The 21,372-nt window shown below is 40.5% G+C and overlaps 1 protein-coding gene across 4 annotated transcripts; it reads left to right on the plus strand.

Moving 5' to 3' along the window:
* Positions 1–669: 669 nt before the first annotated feature.
* Positions 670–19,680, plus strand: LOC146382801 (neuroplastin-like). Of its 4 annotated transcripts, XR_014800675.1 has the most exons (9): positions 670–1,214; positions 9,817–9,985; positions 10,069–10,163; positions 10,811–10,932; positions 14,372–14,642; positions 16,303–16,324; positions 16,399–16,476; positions 18,335–18,411; positions 18,693–19,680. XR_014800675.1 is itself a non-coding variant. In XM_084933731.1 (8 exons), exons 1-7 carry the CDS (start codon positions 1,124–1,126, stop codon positions 18,393–18,395), a joined length of 831 nt encoding a protein of 276 aa, XP_084789857.1. In that variant the 5' UTR covers positions 671–1,123; the 3' UTR covers positions 18,396–18,411; positions 18,693–19,680. The 4 variants fall into 4 exon arrangements, 2 of the variants coding, with proteins under 2 accessions (XP_084789857.1, XP_084789858.1); XR_014800674.1 differs by lacking the exon at positions 16,303–16,324; XM_084933731.1 differs by lacking the exon at positions 16,399–16,476 and having other exon boundaries at positions 671–1,214.
* The last annotated feature ends 1,692 nt before the right edge of the window (positions 19,681–21,372 follow it).

A 21,372-nucleotide genomic window follows, 5' to 3' on the forward strand; every position in this document is an offset into this window, starting at 1 on the left:
TTCTTGACTTGTATCAGTTGTTCAGGTGGTTGCTGGTGGTAAAGTGACGTATTTGCATCCCTTTGTCCATCCCTTTAAAACCACAGAATACTCATTTTCTAATGGATGCTTCCAGTAGGATGACACACCATGTCACAAAGCTCAGATCCCCTCGAACTGGTTTCTTCAACATGAAAATGAGTTAACTGTACTCACATGGCGCCCACAGTCACAAGATCTCAATCCAACAGAGCACCTTTGAGGTGTAGTGCTACGGAACATTGGCATCATGGATGTACAGGTGATAAATCTGCAGCAACTGTGTGATGCTGTCATGTCAGCGTGGATCAAAAATAATGTTTCCAGCACCTCACTGAACCCATAGCACAGTTCTGCAGGCAAAAGACACCATACTCTTTGCCCCACATTCATGATGTAGAAGAGCAAGTGACTTGTGCTTCTGTGCTGTAGGTGTCAGCCTGCCATTAACCTATATTTGCTCAAAGAGAAATTGGATTAAAAGTTTGAGTAAAGCCACAGGTGCTGTTGGGTTCAAGGCTTAGTCAGGCCGAGTGAGAACCTGCTCGACACAGGACACGGCTGCTCAGCGAGTAGCTACTGAAGGATGAAGTGTCAAAGAAACACTCGCTTCTGATTGGTTTGCAGACACTGTAGGCGACAACGGCTTAATTTGACTACAAGAAAGAAACAATCGCAACTATATTCTAATTCTTAAGGGGCTTCGTACAAAACAGGTCTAGCAATATACATATAAATACCATGGTTATTATCTTATTTCAACAAAATCGATTTGTGCTTCACTTTGCCATTGGACGCACCGTCTTGTCTCTGCGCTCCTCCAAGATCTCGCGGGATTAAAGATGTAACGGGTGGTTAAGAAAAAAAAAAAAGGAAAAAAAGGTGGTTCGGTATCTGCACCGGGTTGTCAGCAGAGCGGCACAGGTAGCCAGCTGCACCTCTGTGGGCTCACGCTCGTCTACCTAGCGACGCTTGACTCTGTACGTGACACGACTGGGGTGTATCTGGAGGTGCGAGCCTCGGCGAACCCAGCCCGCTCCATCATAACCGGCGCAGGTCACCTTAGCGCTCTCCTACCGGCATTTTCCGTCCACCGTCTCCGAAGATGATACCTGACAATCGCAGAGCTGCAGTCATGATCTTCTCGGTGGCGATATTTGGAGCTCTGATGCTGCAGTCCGTCTCATCTCAGAACGGTAGGAAAGCTCTCCCTATAGAAAAACGCAGTGTGTTACACATCATGGTGAGAATGCGGTTTTAAGGGAGGCACTGGCTTTGGCTGACTTTGATGCATTAAAAAAAATGTTACTTTAAATGAATCACTGCAAGATTCCTCCAGCCTCAGTAGATAATCCTTTAACGTTACTCTGATAGAAACACACACCAGAGCGGATCGATTGGCGTCTTGTTGGCCCAGCGTTAGAAAAGAAGGGTTAATAAATCATTAATGGGCTACAATCTGTACTGCTGTAGTGAGCCATAAGGAGGCCTGTGCAGTGTCCCTAAAATGTCCTTTGAAGTGTGGAGCTGAATACTGAGCCGATACATGAGCGGTTCAGGCAGCAAGGACAAGTTCTGTCCACGGGTAGGATCGTGCCACACTGAAGTTTAAAACCTGTGATGCCAGCACACAAACACTCTCTCACACGTCCAGTCAACATGCTGTCACGCTTGGGTCTGCTCAGAAATGGCAGGATAGGGGGCAGGATAGGGATCAGGAATTCTGAAAAAATAAAATCCTCTGCTACAGAGTGAAATAATTGTATGCATCAGTGCAGGTCCTTGTAACATGTAGGCCCGTGTAACTATGTAGGACCTTAGAAGCGCAGCTCTGTAAATAGCATCAGTCCATTTTGCTGCATGTTCCTATTTTTAGAGCAGAGATGCTGCACTGGGAACTATGGCTTTAATGTCCTCTTGCAACAGTGAATCTGTTAACTCTTTGCTGAGACGTGCTGCACTGCAGAATGGCATTGATTTCCCAGCGCAGCTCCACTTGCCCAATTCACCCTCGGCTCGTAAACCTCATCCCTCCCCAAACTGATTAGGGCAGTGTAACCCCCCTCTCAGCCCACTATCTGTTTGTGTATACTGTAAGCGTGCAGTGCTTCTTGCATCCCTTTGCGAGCTCTGTGTGCGGACGAGTGAGAATGGATTGAGCTCCGGCCTTCCCCGGAGTGGTCCATGTGTAGGATTGCATTACACATCTCCTCCTATACTGTGCGCCCACTCATAACATCTCTTCTCCAATCAGAGCTGACAAAGCTCAGACTTCTGATTAGAAATACTGGCTTTACATCCGACAGGAGGAGGTAGAGATCAATCTTCTTTATTGCCTTTCAAATATTATAGTTTTCTCTCTTCTTCTTTTTCTTCTTCCTTTCTTCAGATTGCGGTCACACAGAATATTAACAAACACTGCTGCCAGTCACGTCCCAGAATCCATTTGGCTGCTTATATGTGAAGCTATATCTCAAACGATTAATACAACAGTATATCATGTTGCTTCCTGTCGAGATGCGTTATCCCCCCTCAGACACCAAATATCAATGTTTTTTCACAACATACAGATGCTCTAAATCACAGGTGTCGAACTCCAGGCCTCGAGGGTCGGTGTCCTGCAGGTTTTAGATGTGTCCTTGATCCAACACAGCTGATTTAAATGGCTAAATTACCTCCTCAACATGTCCTAAAGTTCTCCAGAAGCCTGGTAATGAACTGATCATTTGATTCTGATGTGTTGACCCAGGGTGTTATCTAAACCCTGCAGGACACCGGCCCTCGAGGCCTGGAGTTCGACACCCCGCTCTAAATAGATATCAATCCAGTTTGATTTACCAGACTCACTTCTTCATTTCTCTTTGAGCTAATGTTTTAAATGAAGTGAAGAAGGAGAAGAAACTGACTCACATGGGGGGAAAATCAGACGCCAGTTAATTGAATTAGTATTTAATGCAATAGTAATCTGTAACACAACAGTGCAGAGATGAAATAAATGATTCTTTTCCCAATGTATCAAGATCGTATCTTGTGATTCCCAGCCCTACTCTCTGTGGATGTATGAGTCTAAAGTGAAGTTAACATAATAGACTGTTTAAACAGTCTGAAAAACAAAGTAATGTTTTATTTTCAGAAGCTAAAAAATGATATTTTGTGAGCTATTTCAGTTTGAGTTGTAGATTTTATTGTTTCAGTACCTGATGAATTGGCCAACTTACAAATAATTTGCATTACATTTGTAGATGTTTCCAGAGACTGAAAATGATTGTGTTTAAGGAAACGATTTAAACATGTAAAACTAAAAGATGTAACAATGTATTGTATTATAATAGAGTAAATTAACAAAAGCATATAAAGCACCATAATTGCCGGGGATATTAAATATCAGTTGTTTTCATTGCCCAGCAATCCATTGATTATTACTCTCACTTGGCTAAGAAATTATTTGGTCAACATATGGACGAAGAAGGGAAAAAGCGGGGAACAAATCTCATCACAGTTTTCCGAAACATAAGACGATGCTGACATGTTTCTCATGAAAATTTAAACCCCGAGCAGCTGAGGAGCACACAGGAGAGAAAAAAAGCTAAATCCTGCAATTAAAAGGTTGGAACCAGTGAACGGTTTGTATTTTTGACTGGTAAATGACATAAACCATTACTGATCACGACTAACCAGAATTGCTCACATTTATTCTTTTTTTCTGATAATTATTTGATGGATGCATTGTTTCATCTCTAATGTGCATTTCTGCTATATCTAACATCAAAGGCAATCCCTATAGGGAAATGTAAGAGAAGTAGTGCCGTTTTCTGAAGCCCCACGATGCATATAAAACATTAACATGCTTGAACAACACAGTTGTCAAATTCAGTTTAATCTGATTGCATGTAAGTATAACTATTGTTACTATAACACATCAGCTCCCTTATGTTGCATTTCAGTGCTTCGAAATGTTTATTAAACTATATCAAAACATTTAAGACATATATATTAGAACCATTTTCACTGTGCAGTTAATACCGTCCAGCATGTGAATGTATGTAATTGCTGTTTTCTTCAGTATGTGTTGGAACATAAACTGGGACTGTGGCCAGAATTTCTTCATTTTAGACACATTTAAATTGGATTCGTCAGACAATTCGAGGTCGTCTGCTGTCAGTTTGTGCTCTTGGATTTGCAGTTTGAATAATAAACCTGAAATTGGCACACAGTGTCATAGTGTGGATCCAGACAGGAACAAACACTTTGATAAAGGACAAAAGAAAGTTAGGACTATTTATATACTGGCCTGATGGGCAGGTGGAAACAGGTGAGGAACGAGACACAGCTTAACCTAATCAACACAGTTTATTACAAACCGAAAAACCGAAAGTAAAACTAGAGCAAGGCACGGCAGAAAGGTAACCTTCAAAGCAAAAGAGGGAACAGCTCAGAAGACAAAGGGTAAATGCAGCGGCTAACAGAATAACAAACAGTGGAACAGATGCTAGTAGAAAGACAAGAAAGAGGAACAGATGGGGAAAAACGGAGGAAACTAAAACGGCTGCAAAGAATAAAAATAAACACCTGAACTTGAACTGAAACCAAACTGAAAAGCTAAAGGTTTTAAAAATAACAACAACAGCAACAACAAAAAAAAAAAAAAAACACGAGTCAAAAAGTGCAAAAGTGCAAAAATAAAAAAAATGCAAGGACCAATAATACACAGATCTGCAGTATTAACAGAAAAAGCATATAAACACGACATCTAAAGACCAAACAATTATTTCATTGAGAGAACAAAAGACACACACACACAGGTGCTTTATGCACATTAAAATTCAGAAAGAATTTAGAAGCAAATTGGGAACACAGACAATGAAAACGTTAGATGGCGATAACAGATTTTTGGACTGTCACGCTGATATAGCATATACGAATAGATCTCTTGATAATAAATGTGACGTGATTTGCTACAACAAGTACAATTTTACGATGTTGCATTGGGTTTTTATACGTTTAAGTGTGAAATAGGCAAATTATTTCCTTTAACGTGTCAATATGAACTAAATGTTCTTTGCACAATGTTATGGCTGTTGAGCTTAGCACCATTTGTTTTTAGATTGGTTGCCTCCCATCATCAAAGGTTTATGATGTAATTCTGTCTTGCACCAGATACAAAATCTCCCAGGAAAATCACTAAAAAATGAGAAGACGATAGCAATTTTATTTTCCCTGGCATTCATCAGTGGCGTTCCCTAAGCGATGGAAATAGCGGAGCAGCAACAAGCGCAGTAACTGTGGAAAGTAACAAATTAAAGAAAAAATTCATTGGAGGGGATAAAGGAGGTGAAAAAATAAAAGTGAACCTCAGTCTTTGTGACGGCAGTACAGGAAACACATCTCAAAGTGAGTAAAAAAAGATTCATTGCTAACAGAAGGAGCTTTAATTTGTGGCTCAAATAGGGACTGTGTAGATAATTTAGGCCTTAATGAAAAGGACAAACATTACAATTCTCCACAGTTTGGTGAGCTGTCCTCGCCCAGCTCATGTGAAAAGAAGCACATTTTGAAATCCAGCTGGAGTAGCATAGTTTTCCACCCCTCGAAATCCCGGGCCCGCGTCAGTCATGAACGTTCTCGCTGAGTTGCACCAGGAATGTGACCTTAAGTTGCATTGAAACTTTGAAGGGCTATGTGAGAACTTTGTCCTTGGACATCATGTTTAATTTAAGATATTAAGCTAGCTTATTATTCACTAATGGAAAAAAACATCCCACACATTAGACGCACACAAAACTAAACCGAAATCCTCCTGACGCGAGTGTCGTGTGACATGTACTGTACAGTGGTGTTGCGAGGACGTGGCTACTGGCTCAGCACTTTTAACATGTCTACTCTGTCGGAGTTGACAGGGTCTGTCTCTCAGCATTTCTGCGATAAGAGCTGAGATGCTGGCTTTAGGTTTCAGTCATGTTATTTGCTGGTTTGCATGTATGAAGGAATCTTTATGTGCACACTGTATATGGGCTGGTCTTCAAGAACCCGTTGCAGGCTGTGCAGCAGAGTCTTGTGATGTCAGCAGCTTGATACAGAAACCAGGTGATCATCTGTCTTGTGATGGTCTGTCTCATCTGGTTGGCTGTCTCTTCTTCCTTCTTTGTTGCCGTAGAGTGCTTCTATGGAAACGCAGGGGGTCTATCACCATGTGCCCACACACTCCCCAGAGACCCAGAGCTGAGGCTTCTATAAATCTCTTGTCTCTCTGCAGAGCCTATAGACCGTGCTTATAACTTCCACCTCCATGATTAAAAGCATTTACATTTAAAAGGGAGACATTTCAATCCAGTCAAATTATAAGCAGCTTGTTGTATCAGTGTCCTTGTTATTCAGTAATTACATAAACACGATTTTCTGAGCACTGAGATATTTTTATTATACAGCCAAGAAAATGACAAGGTCGTGTGGAGGACTTCTTGATGTGAGCGCTGTGCGAGCAAGGCGCAGTTTTATATGATGCCATTAATTGTACAGAACCAAGTGAGAGCAGCCTTGCAGGGCCGTCCCAGAAGAACTGAATTAAAGCTTCCCAGGAATAGCAGCAATAATAGTTTAGACAGATCTGGGGTTGTCTCTTTTTCCCAGAGCAAAAATTGTCAGTGTGATGACTGATGGCTCATCAGAGGTGAAACTGTTTGTCAATGAACTGATTTGTGACTTTGCATCAGACGCCATCACATTGCGCTGGGCTCTGGTTGAGAGCGAATGGTCGCATCTTTAAAAGCAAGATTAAACAATTAAAATGGATCTGATTTGTTTTTTCATATTTTGTGTAATATATACACAAAATATGAAATGGGGGTGGCTGTAGCTCAGGTGGCAGAGCAGGTCAGCCACTAATCAGAAGGTGGTTCGATCCCAGGCTGCCTCCTGGCTGCATGCCAAATATCCTTGGGCAAGATACTAACCCCATGTTTGCCTGCTGGTGGTGGTCAGAGGGCCCGGTGGCGCCAGTGTCCGGCAGCCTCGCTTCTGTCAGTGCGCCCCAGGGCAGCTGTGGCTACAATGTAGCTTGCCATCACCAGTGTGTGAATGTGAGTGTGAATGGGTGAATGACTGAATGTAGTGTGAAGCGCTTTGGGGTCCTTAGGGACTAGAAAAGCGCTATACAAATGCAGGCCATTTACCATATACTGTATATATGCAGTGGGTGCTTGTTGTAAACATGGTGAAGTTGGCTTAAGGTGAGAGGAATTAAAACGTCTTGAGCTGACAGAGCCAAGATGAGATATATAAAAGGATTATGTAAAATTTGGGCAAAAATGTTTTTTGTAGCGGTTCACACCAACCGCTAAATTTTGCAGGAGAAATTTTCAGCATTTATTTTTTGGACTAAAAACTAAATTTTTCACCGATTTGTTGAAATATGTACAAAAGAGACCGTAATACAGATTCAACTTCTCGATCAAACCAACTTCCTGATGTTGCTTTCTAGTTAGAATAGGATGAACCCAAAATCTCAATTTCTTTCTTCTTTGATTTAGATTCAGAACGCACTGTGGATAAAAATAATGCTTAACTGAAATCTGTGGGGTGATTGTGTAACAGCAAAGTTGGTAGTAGAAGAATTACTTACAAACCAGGAACCTTTCTTTAGTCAGATTTGACTGGTGTCCTTATTCATCACTGGGACCACTGAAATTAAAGTTGTGCCTTGAGGTGGCTACAAGTGGTGAGACTAGCTTCAAGGATCCTCTGATAACAAGTCCCTTTTCAATTGGGAAAAAACTAATGAGTGCCAGATTAATTAATGAAGGGAAATGATGATATTTGCAACTTTAATTTGAATTTATCAACATGGCTAGAAATTTTATAAACCAGGAAATTATTAGATTAATTGGGGAGTTAAGCAGCTGTCATTTATTCATTTATTTATGTCTATTCATTTGTTATTTGTCTGATCTGTTCATTATTTTGCATTTGTTGCTGTTCTTTTCATTTTGTCTGGCTCCTGTTTTAATTTATACCTGTTATTTTCTCACCTGCACCTGTTTCTCCTCTTTTGTTTTGCCTCTGGACACGCTGCCCCCTTAAACGACCACCACCAGCACCGGCAGGCTTTGTGAAATCACCTCTTTCTGAGACAAAGCTCACAGGTGACACCTTTGAGCTGTACTGTGACGTGGTAGGTAACCCCACCCCCGAAATCCAGTGGTGGTACTCTGAGATCAACCGAGCTGACTCTTTCAGGCAGCTGTGGGATGGTGCCCGGAAGCGGCGGGTGTCCATCAGCACCGCCTACGGCATCAATGCTGTGAGCGTCTTGGGGGTATCGCATCTCACACTAGACGATTCTGGGACATACGAGTGCAGAGCCAGCAATGACCCACGGCGTAATGACCTCCACCAAAATCCAGCCACCACCTGGATCCGTGCTCAGGCCACTATAACAGTGCTGCAGAGTGAGTGGTCAGTGTAGAGCAATCCTCCCCCAGTTCCTGTGTGATTCAGCCTCCATCATACCTCTCCAGAGGAGCAGTAGCTTCCTAAGTAGGTGCCACCCTCCCCCACAGACCTGAGAAATGAGGAAAAAACACCATCCTCTCATCTTCTTGTTATCTTTAATAAGCAGAGCTGAGTAGTATTTTTTTAATGCTCATCCCACATTTCAACTCTTACTTCAAACTAGAGCTCACAGAGCCCAGTTTTTTCCTTCTTTTCCTCCCTTTTCTCCTCTTTTCTTCTAATTTCCCAGAATTATTAATTATAATTGTGATTTTTCTCTCATTGTTGTAACCTGCTTGGTATTTGGCATTTGGTATCACCTTCATCACAGCCATGTTTTATTTGGAGAGTGATAGCACGTCTCATTTCTGACTCATATTAACGCTAACAGTAGTTTCTTGTTTGCTCACCAGAATCACAGTGCTTTTTCTAGAGACGTGTATCTTCTTCAGCAGACTGCCTTATAAAAGGACAAAATGGGGGCCAAATCTCCATACAGTTTTTTTTCTTTTTTTTGGGAGGGGGGCTGAGTACCTGCCAGCACAAACCTGCAGGTGCTTTGTGTGCAGACGGTGTTTTAGGCCATGACTAAAGATTAAGAGCTTCACTGGTGTCTAACTGTGCAAACAAGACATAGATAATCAGGATTAAGCAGAATACTAACTCTCCAATTAAGATCTTCATTGTTTAAAAGCCAACTGAAGCGAGCAGCTTCGGCAGGTTACATTTCTACGGGATGCAAACGAGGAGGCAGATTTTAATTGTTGTAAGGGGTTCATTTTAAGATAATAAATCTAATCTCTAAATTAAGTGGAGGGATATTTTCATGAAGCTAAATAAGTTGTGGTAAGTGCAAAGAATTGGTATAAATAACATTAGTGTGCTTCATAAAAAATGTTCTGGAGTCACTGTAATGTGAAAGCTGCTTTTATCCACCTGCATTGTAACAGATGTATACTTATCATCATGCCTCACACAAAACACATCCACCTGCTATAATTAAACCAAGTGCTTCTTAAAAAGAGAAAATTCATCCAAAGCTAGCCTGTAATCCAAAAGCTGCATTTTGTTCTGTAAAGTTATATTTGGTAATGTAGTTGCTCGAATGGGTGTATTTCATGTCCAGCTACCCAGAAAGTGAATGGACCTTTACTTCAGCAGGCTGGGATGCCCAGAATAATTCCTCCCACTTTAAACTATTCCTGAGCGTTATTGAAAAACAACCAGTCGTCTGTAGTGTCTGAACTCTACATCTTCCAGCGCGCCTTCACCCACTATTTCTGTTGTGGCTGAGCTATGCCTCTCTTGCAGAGCCGTCCATTGCTGCCTCTGAACATGTCACGCTTCCAGTGGAAGGAGAAAGCCTCACACTGCAGTGCAATCTGACCAGCCCCCACAGCACCGTCCAGGAAAGCTTCTGGATGAAGAACGGCGAGGAGATCCCAGAAACGCGTGACTCAAGCAAGAACACTGAGTACAGGTCAGCTTTTTTCACGAGTGTGAGAGGAAGAGGTGTTTAGCAGCCTGGCGTGCGTTCACGTGAGATGTATTTCTGCTCCGCAGGCTGAAAAGACCAAGAGCAGATGACGCTGGAGTGTACATGTGTGTCTACAACTTCAGCACGACTCCTTCGGCCAACGCCACCATCGAAGTTAAATGTAGGTGTTGACTGGCGAGCTAAAGCCGTCTTTGCAATTTTGAGGCCACATTAGAGATGCCACCAATAAAAATGGCCTTGAGCACTTGTATCGCTGTCATGTGAGGACCTGTGATCTCAAACGGCTCTGCTGGCTGCTCAGGGGCAGCCGGTGCCCTTGACACCTCCATCAAGCCAGTGCCCGGCTCAGTGGCAGCAGATGGTGTCTTGTTTGTCTGATGGAAAGGGATTATGTAAAATCTGGTCAGCCTTTTCTGCTGTTGCATTGCAATGGAGGTAAATTGGATTTCAGGGGCAGTTTTCTTGATATTATATGGGGCATTTCTATTATTGCAGTCCGTTTTATAATATACTGAGTAATGCACACAGTTTATGGTTACATTGGCTCAAATACTCTTGCTAGATTAAATGTAATGTTTTATGTTTGAAGTTCACTTTCATACACACTTGTGTATGTGTGCACTATTTTAGTGCAAGTTATGTTTAGCTTTTACTCAGATTACTTCATAAATCTGCAATGTGGTTAAAAACAATACAGCGAACAGTGAGAGCATTACTATCAGTTTCAACTTGGAAAAATAACAAAAAATTATATTGTTATTGTTATTTAAAAAAAAATTAATTTCTCAAATGTGTTTTGTGTTTTAGCTGCTCCTGAGATTGTAGGCCACAAACGTAGTGAGAATAAGAACGAGGGCGATCACGCTATACTCCACTGTAAGTCTGTGGGCTATCCTCACCCTGTGTGGTCCTGGCGCAGGAACGACAAGGTATGTCATATGAATTTAAATGATACTGCTTAGATATCATTTGTGATGTTTAGATTTTATGATTTTAAAAAGATTCTAAGTCTCATATGTACAGCAACTGGTTTCAGTGGTAAAGTAAATCTCCTGCTAGTAATTCAGACTAGCTACCTAAGCAGAAGGTCACCATTAAGAACACTTAAGGTTAAGAGGTCCACAAATCCCACAGCTGCAGTCTAACACAGTAAGGATTTTATGTGTTTGACTTACTCTAAATATTAAAGCTCAACAAGAACATTTACAATTAACAGAAACAACAAATGGAAAATATTGTAGATCGATTCTTTAATTGATCTACAATAAATGGAAAAATGTAAACGTATCCAGAATAAATATAAACACAACACCCACCGATATAACAGTTTCACCTGAAAAGTATCACACTCAGGCACGACTGTTGTTTTTCAGTCTGATTTTATGTTTTTTTAAAAAAAGCCCATGGTCATAGAAAGTTGATTAAAAAACAATAGCTAACCTTTCAAAATAAAAGTGAAAATACTCTTTTCAGTTTATTTTTACTTTAGTATAACTACAGGGTGGGCCATTTATATGGATACACCATAATAAAATGGGAATGGTTGGTGATATTAAAGTCCTGTTTGTGGCACATTAGTATATGTGAGGGGGCAAACTCCTCAAGATGGGTGGTGACCATGGTGGCCATTTAGAAGTCGGCCATCTTGGATACAACTTTTGTTTTTTCAATAGGAAGAGGGCCACGTGACACATCAAACTTATTGGTAATGTCACAAGAAAAACAATGGTGTGCTTGGTTTCAACGTAACTTTATTCTTTCATGAGTTATTTACAAGTTTCTGACCACTTATAAAATGTGTTCAGTGTGCTGCCCATTGTGTTGGATTGTCAATGCAACCCTCTTCTCCCACTCTTCACACACTGATAGCAACGCCGCAGGAGAAATGCCAGCACAGGCATCCAGTATCCGTAGTTTCAGGTGCTGCACATCTCGTATCTTCACACCATAGACAATTGCCCTCAGATGACCCCAAAGATAAAAGTCTAAGGGGGTCAGATCGGGAGACCTTGGGGGCCATTCAACTGGCCCACGACGACCATCCACTTTCCAGGAAACTGTTCATCTAGGAATGCTCGGACCTGGCACCCATAATGTGGTGGTGCAACATCTTGCTGGAAAAACTCAGGGAACGTGCCAGCTTCAGTGCACAAAGAGGGAAACACATCATCATGTAGCAATTTCAAATATCCAGTGGCCTTGAGGTTTCCATTGATGGAGAATTGACCCACTATCTTTGTACCCCATATACCACACCAAACCATCACTTTTGTTGTTCCAACAGTCTTGGAGGGATCCATCCAATGTGGGTTAGTGTCAGACCAATAGCGGTGGTTTTGTTTGTTAACTTCACCATTCACATAAAAGTTTGCCTCATCACTGAACAAAATCTTCTGCGTGAACTGAGGTTCCTGTTCCAATTTTTGTTTTGCCCATTCTGCAAATCCTGTGCGCTGATCTGGGTCATCCTCGTTGAGATGCTGCAGTAGCTGGAGTTTGTAAGGGTGCCATTTGTGAGTAGCTAATATCCGCCGAAGGGATGTTTGACTAATGCCACTCTCCAGTGACATGCGGTGAGTGCTACGCTGTGGGCTCTTGCTGAATGAAGCTAGGACAGCCACTGATGTTTCTTCATTAGTGACAGTTTTGTTGCGTCCACATTTTGGCAAATCCAACACTGAACCAGTTTCACGAAACTTAGCAAGCAGTTTGCTGACTGTAGCATGGGAGATGGGTGGTCTCGTAGGGTGTCTTGCATTGAAATCTGCTGCAATGACCCGCTTACTGCGTTCACCAGATATCAACACAATTTCGATCCGCTCCTCACGTGTTAACCTCTTCGACATGTCAATGGCTGTGAACAAAGAGAAACTTGTAAATAACTCATGAAAGAATAAAATTACGTTGAAACCAAGCACACCATTGTTTTTCTTGTGACATTACCAATAAGTTTGATGTGTCACATGGCCCTCTTCCTATTGGAAAAACAAAAGTTGTATCCAAGATGGCCGACTTCTAAATGGCCACCATGGTCACCACCCATCTTGAGGAGTCTGCCCCCTCACATATACTAATGTGTCCCAAACAGGACTTTAATATCACCAACCATTCACATGTTATTACGGTGTATCCATATAAATGGCCCACCCTGTAGTTAAAGCTAAGTTTTATTGGTAAAAATCTATTTAAAAGACGCTATTGAACTCCAAAGTGAAGTAGAAAAATGGATGTTTTTACTCTCCAGCCCCTTGGTTTAACTAGTGTTGATCTGGAGGTAGTTCTGCTGGCACCAGTCCACAAAGCCTTGGGTCAGTTCTCTGTACTCCTTGTCGTCCCCATCAGTGATAGCTTAGATTAAACAAGGTGCTTGAAACAATACTCATCTCAAAGGTGCTCCATTGGCTTGAGATCTGGTGAATTTTAGTCATTTTAGAAACAGTGTACTCATTGACATGTTCAAGAAACCAGTTTGAAAATATCTTAGCTTTATAACATGGTATATTATCCTGCTGTAAGGAGCCATCAGAAGACGCATACACTGTGTGGATCGGCAACAATACTCACGTAGGTGGGTGGTGAGTCAGTGATGCTCTGGGCCAAGAAAATATCCCCCACACCATAGACCACCACAACAGCCTGAAATGTTGATAAAGGGCAGCATGGATCCAAGCCTTAATGTTGTTTATGCCAAATCCTACCATCCAAATATTCAGGTAGAAATTTAGTCTCATCAGACCAAGCAACATTTTTTTCAACCCTCTATCATCCAATTTTGGTGAGCCCATGCGAACTGGAGCCTCCGTTTCCTGTTCTTAGATGACAAAAAGCAGCACCTGATCTTCTGCTGCTGTCGTCCATCTGCTTCAAGGTTGGACGTGCTGTGCGTTCAGAGATGCTCTTTTGCATACCTTGATTGTAATAAGTGGTTATCTGAGTTACTTTTTATCAACTCTAAGCAGTCTGGGCATTCTTCTCTGACCTCTGACATCAACACTGCATTGTCACCCAGACAACTGCAGCTCATCCTTTTCAGATGATTCAGAGATGGTTGTGTGGGAAAACCCAGTAAATCAGCAGTTTCTGAAATGCAAGTGGCTTAAATCACCTTTCTTTTCTGTTCTGATACTCAATTTGAACTTCAGCAGGTCGTTTTGACCATGTCTACAAGCCTAAATGCACTGAGTTGCTGCAATGCGATTGGCTTATCAGACATTTGTGTTAATAAGCAGCTGAACAGGTGTACCTAATAACATGTCTGGTGAATTTATAATACCCCATGATCTAAACTAAGGCACAAAAAACTGTCCATGTAAGATAAACTCTCACTGCCAAATCACCAGGATGATTCTCTTCATTCCCTCTTCGTAGGACTTTGAAAACTCAACACGCATCTACATCGTCAGCAAAGACAACTACACAGAGCTCCACATTCTGAATCTGGACATTAATGAAGATCCAGGGGTGTACGTCTGCAACGCCACCAACATGATTGGCCACACTACTGAGAAATCTGTGCTGAGGGTTCGCAGCCACTTGGCCCCCTTATGGCCTCTCTTGGGGGTTTTGGCTGAGATCATCATCTTGGTCATCATCATCGTTGTTTATGAGAAGCGCAAGAAGCCAGAAGATTTACAAGACGGTGAGTCACTGCTGATGATGCTTAGGAATGTTTTATTAGTCCATTGTTTAAATATAACTGGGGATAGATTAGCTGCGTTCAGCATACAAATGAAATACCTAATGGGTCTGTCATGTGAAAAGGCTCTGGTGTGAGCTTGAAGGCATTTCTTCCCCAGGTGCACCGGCAGAGTTGCCTGACACTGTGCCCATCGCTGTGCCCGCATTCAATAATTCAGGCAGCGAGGCTGACCCAGAACGCAGACACTGTTGCACCTTGTCAGGACAATATCATGCCTTTAATATTCATGAGAAATATGATACTGCAGTGTTGAGGAGGTGGGCGGTTTCAATTATTAATACCTTTCCAGGGACCTTGTAGTGTCCTCAATGCAATGTACCTAATGCAAACTTAACAATGATACTCGTAATTTAGCTGTGAAACCTGGGTATGCCATCCTGCGATTTTCTGATAGCGCTGAGCACTTCATTTGAGAGTCTAGCTACGTCATATATTATGCATTAATGGTATTTGGGCAACCTTTTCCTCTCAAACAGAATTTTGATGTTGTCACCTGCTGATTAGCTGTAGCACCGAGGGAATGACTGACACCTAAGAGCTGTCGGTGGTATTCACTAACGCCTACAGTCATTGCACTTGAACGTTTTCTCAGTACGGTTTATTATTTTATCAGAATAGATTGCAGAATATGGGAGCGATATAGTCCCCTTGAGAATCCGTACAGCCTTTAAGCAGCAAATTACGACGGATGCAGATTGCTTGCTTTCGTGAATTGTTTTACTTGAAAGTCTCGGACCTGGTTTCTCTTCTCTCCGCTTGTTGCATATATTTTAAAAGATTGCTTTAATATCTCCCATCCTCCCCTTTTTCCAAATTGCCTAACGTAAACTGTGTTTGTGGTAAGTGAGAGACTTTGCATGCCTCGTGAATTTCAATAAGCATTCAGCCTCGTCATCCTCCCGTCTGCGGCACATTATAATCAGCACTTTTAAACGTTTCAGTTCCAAACTTTAGGTTTTTATTTGTTTTGATAAAATGATTATGCCATGTCTTTGCATCACACTCATAAACATAATCACCGCAGCAGAGAAATGGCATGTAGCACTGTAAGGAATTTGAAGTGTTTCGTCACTGTTTGACAATTCTGCGCTGAGTTATCACCGCAGGGCTGATATTCATGGACCTGCTTCTCGCTAATCTCCTTGAGTGAACAGATGTTCTTTGTGAGCGCTGCTTGTCTGTGCATGACTACAGTATTTTTTTTTCCCAGTTTGAATTCTGCCTGTTGTTCTCAGTTGCTTGTGCATTTTATTGTGATGTTTGTTTTGTGAGTGTTCTCATGAGCTACTTTTCATTCTGCATCGCAGCCATTTTATATATATATATATATATATATATATATATATATATATATATATATATATATATATATATATATATATATATATATATATATATATACAGTTTGCTCTTGTGTTACTTCACCTAGGCTATGTTTTTATTTGGTAACAGTCTGTACTCGGAAACCACAGACATAGAGATTTTTAGGGCACTAAATGTCAGCGTTAAACAAAACACCTCATCAGCGTGTGCAGCTTCTTTGCGATTATTTTATTTTTTTTGGTGTTCATTTCTCCATATTTTCCTCTTGCTGCCACAGATGATGATCTAGCTGGACCAATGTAAGTATAAACATTTCACCTCTTACCACCTTATCTCTGTTTAGCTTGGTAAAGTAATGTGTGTTTTGTTGTAGATTATCATGATGTATCTACTCCAGACAGTCTGTAGAGCTCACTGTGAAGTAGTTCCTAAAACTGGGTCACAAATAACGGTGAGCATCATGTCCTAGTATTTCAGATAAATCACCGGATGGTATTTTAAGGTCAAGTTTGGCCACTGTTGCTGTGACTGACAAGTTGTCTGGATTAGGAAAGTCCTGCTTAAGCCGCCCATGTTTGGCAGTGAGAAGTAGTATGCATTGTTTATTAAATGTTTTTTAACACGCTACAACGTAGTTTTAGGCAGATGTGTGATTTAAGGCATAGTTTTGTTCTTCCTGTTTCCCCTCCTGGCTTCAGTAATCTATTGACAGGTGTCCTGGTAACCTAAATTTTAGTTACCTAGTATCTTTTTTAAGAGGAAAAAACTTAGCTCACTGAAATGCACACAAAAAAAGAACAGAAAAAACTCTCAGCAGGTAAAAATTATGTTTAAAAATGTTTAAAAAATATTTACATAACTGGTTTTGTCCTTGCTGCAGTCAAAGACTGAATGTAAAAGATGGACGTAGCGTCAGATCTAAAAACTGTAATCTAATGCGAGAGTGCTATATACCTGCATTCTCTTTAATGGCCAGCAGGGGGAAACAAAATGTCTATAGAAGAAAAAACTAATATGCTTCTTACATGACTTAATACCTCAGTAAACATTTTCCTCATGTGTTTATGGGCTCAGTCACTAGTTTTAAGTCGTGTTAAAGAAAATGTGATGCTAATTTTATAACTTATTGTCCCATTTAGTGTAAAATACATTGTAGCATGGGCGTCAAACATATGCTAGGGGGCCAGAAGTGACCCAGCAAAATATATATAGGAAAGGCAAAGCAGTGATCTACAAGACTTTTCTGTAATTTTACATTTCTAATGTAAAAAACTGACATGTGCTGTTGAAATTGTACTTCTTTATATTATATTAAGATATCTTGGAGATTAAATGTGTAGTTAAATGTCTTTAGACTGACAGAAATTGGAGTTTCACTCATTTGGCCCACATAACTGGGCCACACTCGGCCCTCGGTGTAAAATTAGTTTGACATCCCAGCTTTATATAGGCTTAAAGGTTTAGAGACTAGACATGACAAAAGGACTAAATGACGATCCTCTGGCTATGTCCATCTTTGATATACAGTTTATGGCTGCAAACAGTAGTAGTAGATGTTTTCATCAGTGGTTGCATTAATAACCCTGAGCCCATCATCAAGGCATCAGTCAACTGTCAACATCAGTCAGTTTCATCTATAAATAAAATTATGGTAAATTTCTACCACAAGCTTGCAGATGTTAAAATTAGTTAATTAGCAGCCTGCAGCGTTTATTTTATGTCATGAAACAGAAAGCCGAGCATTAGCTGTTTTTATTTCATACACGACAACAATCATTTTACAGTTAGGACTGAGATCACTAGTTTCTGTGTATGACATGTGTTCAAAAGCTTTATTTAAATTAGGCTCATCTCTGTTCAAGATCAGCTTCTTGATCATGTCCAAACAGTTTCCAGCATAGCTGCTATTCTGACCACTTCTACTGTCTCTGCAATTTTTGCCAAGAGACCAAATATCAAGCGAGCTGATTTATATTTTTCCCCCTACGAAGGATTTGTGCCAGAGTGCCATCTTGTGTCATTGTGAGCGTAGGTAGCTTCATGAAAAATGATGGGTCACCACCCAGACCGGTTGATATTTGATATTTGAAGTGTCCAATCAGGTGTTTTAAGACAAAAAGCAGCAGCCTTGCTGAATAAACTGTAAAGGTGCATGAGAAGATAACCTTGAATTTGAGATTTGCCATTTACACCACAAGTCGTTTTTTTGGAGGTTTTTTTAGGGATTTGATCACAGAACTGCTTGATAATACCTCATATATGCTTCATTTGAGATGAGAGCTGATTGTGTGTTTTACTTCTTTGTAAAGGAAAACTAACTCGACCAACAACCACAAAGACAAGAATCTCCGCCAGAGGAATACAAACTGAGCAGCCTGTCTGCTGAGTAAGTATTAAATTATTAAGAGAAGCCCTGATAATAAAGACCCGTGGCCACAAACCCAAGATGACTGATTTAATTTAATTTAATTAAGTGTAATTACATAGAACCAAATGAGAACAACAGTTGCCTCAAGGTGCTTTATATTAAAAGGTAAAGACCCTCCAAGAATACAAATTGACCATACGAAACAATAACTGAATGCTTTTGTCACGCAGGATAACTCATATATACTAATAGATCGCATTTACACTGGGCTAACAAGCTGAATCTTCTCTTTTCTGCAGGTCTCATTACACATGTATTGACCATATGAAGGTAAACAAGAATGGACTCCATACCCGTTGTTTATAGGACGCATCTGCCATTAAAAGTATGGTTGTGGAGGAATTAAATGAGGCATGCCTTATGATTTTATTGTGTGAGGGTGTGAGGTCAGGAGGTACCCAAACCATTATAGAATTGTTAACATTATAACCATTGTGACTGCATGCGGTTGTTGACGTTTATTATTTTTCCCACGCTCTTAACCACTAATTTAACATTTTTACTACTTCTAAAAATAATGCATGCAAGACGTTGACCTTCTGTTTGCTACAGAAATGGCTTTTTTTGTTTTTATTTTGTTTTTTCTCTGAGAGTGGCTTCATTTTAATAATCTGTACTGTGTGTTTTAGAGGAAAAACGACACTCAGCAAAAGAAAATACCACCGTAATCTGGTATGACAGATGTGTACAGTTTTATCATCCTGCTGCATACCATTGGTTCATTTTATCCGACAGTATCTATTACATTTAAGGGCTTTGCAATGTCCCTCTAAATTTGATTAAGATCTACTGTATGTATGTACTGTATGTATTAAATCATAATAACTATGTATCAGATCACCGTTAATATAAAGACTATCCATATTATATGATGCACTTAAATGTTGAAAAGTATGAAAAAAACCTGTATAAAAGCCTACTTTAGGAAATCTGTACTAATCATTCTAACGTATTATTTTATAATTATGTGTATTGTACAGCATGGCTATTATCCTATGCAATTATCATCCATATCAGTATATTGCAAATCATTGCAGCTTTTGATTTCTCTGTGACAAAGCTTTAATCTAGTAGGATCACCGTAGAGCGTCGATGGCACACAATACAGCTGCATGAATTCTCGACAGCTTACGTGGGGCAGAAAGGAAAGCCCGCGTCCGAGCTGACACATTTGAAGCAATTCCAAGATCCCGAGTCATTTTTAAAAATAAATATCTTAAAAAATCAGACGTGTCTGGCAAATCAGTTTCTTTGCAAAACACACAGAGTTGTACTCTTAGTCACATGGACTCTCAAAAGTGGAGAACAGCTCCATCTAGTGAGATTTCAGGAGGTCGAAGTGGGGAATGCAGTGATGAACATCAGAGCAATAAAGACCTGCAAACCGTGAGGAAAGTGTTCGGGGGTACATTTAAGTCTTACGCTGTGAAAATCAAGGATCAGATTAGATATGAAAAGACAGAAAATAGTACACGGTGAAAGGACTTTGAGTGACAGCCGAGGGATGAAGCTGCCTTTCTTTTTAGGATTAATGGAGGATGCCACTGAGGTCACGTCTTGAAATGAAGGAAAGGTAATGAGTTTTAAACAACAGATTCAAATATTCACAGGGCCCGATGTTTAGAGTTCTGTTTTATGGTGCAATGTCAAATACTTTGACTTAGATTAGATTAGATGAAACTTTATTAATCCCTCGGGTGGGTTCCTCCGGGAAATTCAGTTTCCAGTAGCAAAGCACCGAAAGAAGTTGCAAGTTGACTTTGTAGTTCTGCCACTGTGGAGGGAGCTTTTTATAAGTTGTCAGGTAGTGAAACAGGCAAACCTACATGTCAAGTCAGCCATTAAAAGCTTTTCATTCATGATTTTAGTGCACATCATTGGAATATGCATGCATGCATACATACATCTCAGTTCACTTACTGAGACTGATCTGTGTTCTTGTTGTACATTAGATACCAGTTCTTTTTGCTTAGTATAAAAAATCAATGTGCAAATTTAACCTGAGTCACATGAGATGTCCTTAGTCTTTGAAGCCTTTTCTTTTTGTTAAACTTTATTCAACACTTTGCATAGTACGAAACTGCAAACATAACAGATAACAGGGCAGTCACAGACATTTATGTAATCCCAAAAAAGATTACTCTACTTTCACATCAGTCCATATCTGGACTTGAAACTGTTCCTCTTAAACACTGTCCTCTGCTGCTCCTTCTTCTTCTTTAAAAAAACCTTGTAAAGCTTTAAAAAAAAAAAAAAGAAGTATGATATCTCACTAGATTTAAAATAAATACAGCGTATATTTTTTCTCCTGTGTTATCCTCGAGCTGTAGTGGGAAGCACTTTCATCACAAAATGTGGGAAACTGCTGCAGCACAACAAAGGCGGGCACTATTTTGTCATTCCTCCTGGAAGGTAGCATCGGTTTCTTCCCTGATGGACTTTCAGGAATATTTTAAAAAACTATTACCAGCCGGAGAATATTAAACTATTGTTCTTTGACTTTTTTTTTTGTCTTTTTTTTTAACTGTTCTATTAATTGTTTGGGTCTAATTCCTGTGATGTAATGCTGCACCCTGGATTAATATGTCAGCAGGATTCAAACAGTAATAAAATCAGTCCATTTCTAGAGCAGAGAGACATCTGTGACTTTGTGAACCCGGAAAAAAAAGGAGGGAACACAACTCCTGACAAAAATGATTTGTTGTTCCCTCCGGGCGGATTAATCTCTCGGATCAAGACTTTGTGGACTGGTGCCAGCTGAACTACCTCCAGATCAACGCCAGTAAAACCAAGGAGCCGGTGGTAGACTTCCGCAGGCACAAGCATTCTCCACTGCAACCACTGAACATCCAAGGTATGGACATTGAGGCTGTGGACAGCTACAGGTACCTTGGTGTTCATCTGAACAACAGACTGGAC

Source organism: Perissodus microlepis, chromosome 7, assembly GCF_051167445.1.
Source record: "Perissodus microlepis isolate ML-2025 ecotype Zambia chromosome 7, ASM5116744v1, whole genome shotgun sequence".
In the NCBI taxonomy this organism is placed as follows: Eukaryota; Metazoa; Chordata; class Actinopteri; order Cichliformes; family Cichlidae; genus Perissodus; species Perissodus microlepis.

Coding starts and splice junctions, on each gene's coding strand:
- LOC146382801 (XM_084933731.1), top strand. CDS start 1,124: ATGATACCTGACAATCGCAGAGCTGCAGTCATGATCTTCTCGGTGGCG. Junction 1,215..9,816: donor GTCCGTCTCATCTCAGAACG/GTAGGAAAGCTC, acceptor CCTCTCTTGCAG/AGCCGTCCATTGCTGCCTCT. Junction 10,164..10,810: donor CGCCACCATCGAAGTTAAAT/GTAGGTGTTGAC, acceptor TTTGTGTTTTAG/CTGCTCCTGAGATTGTAGGC.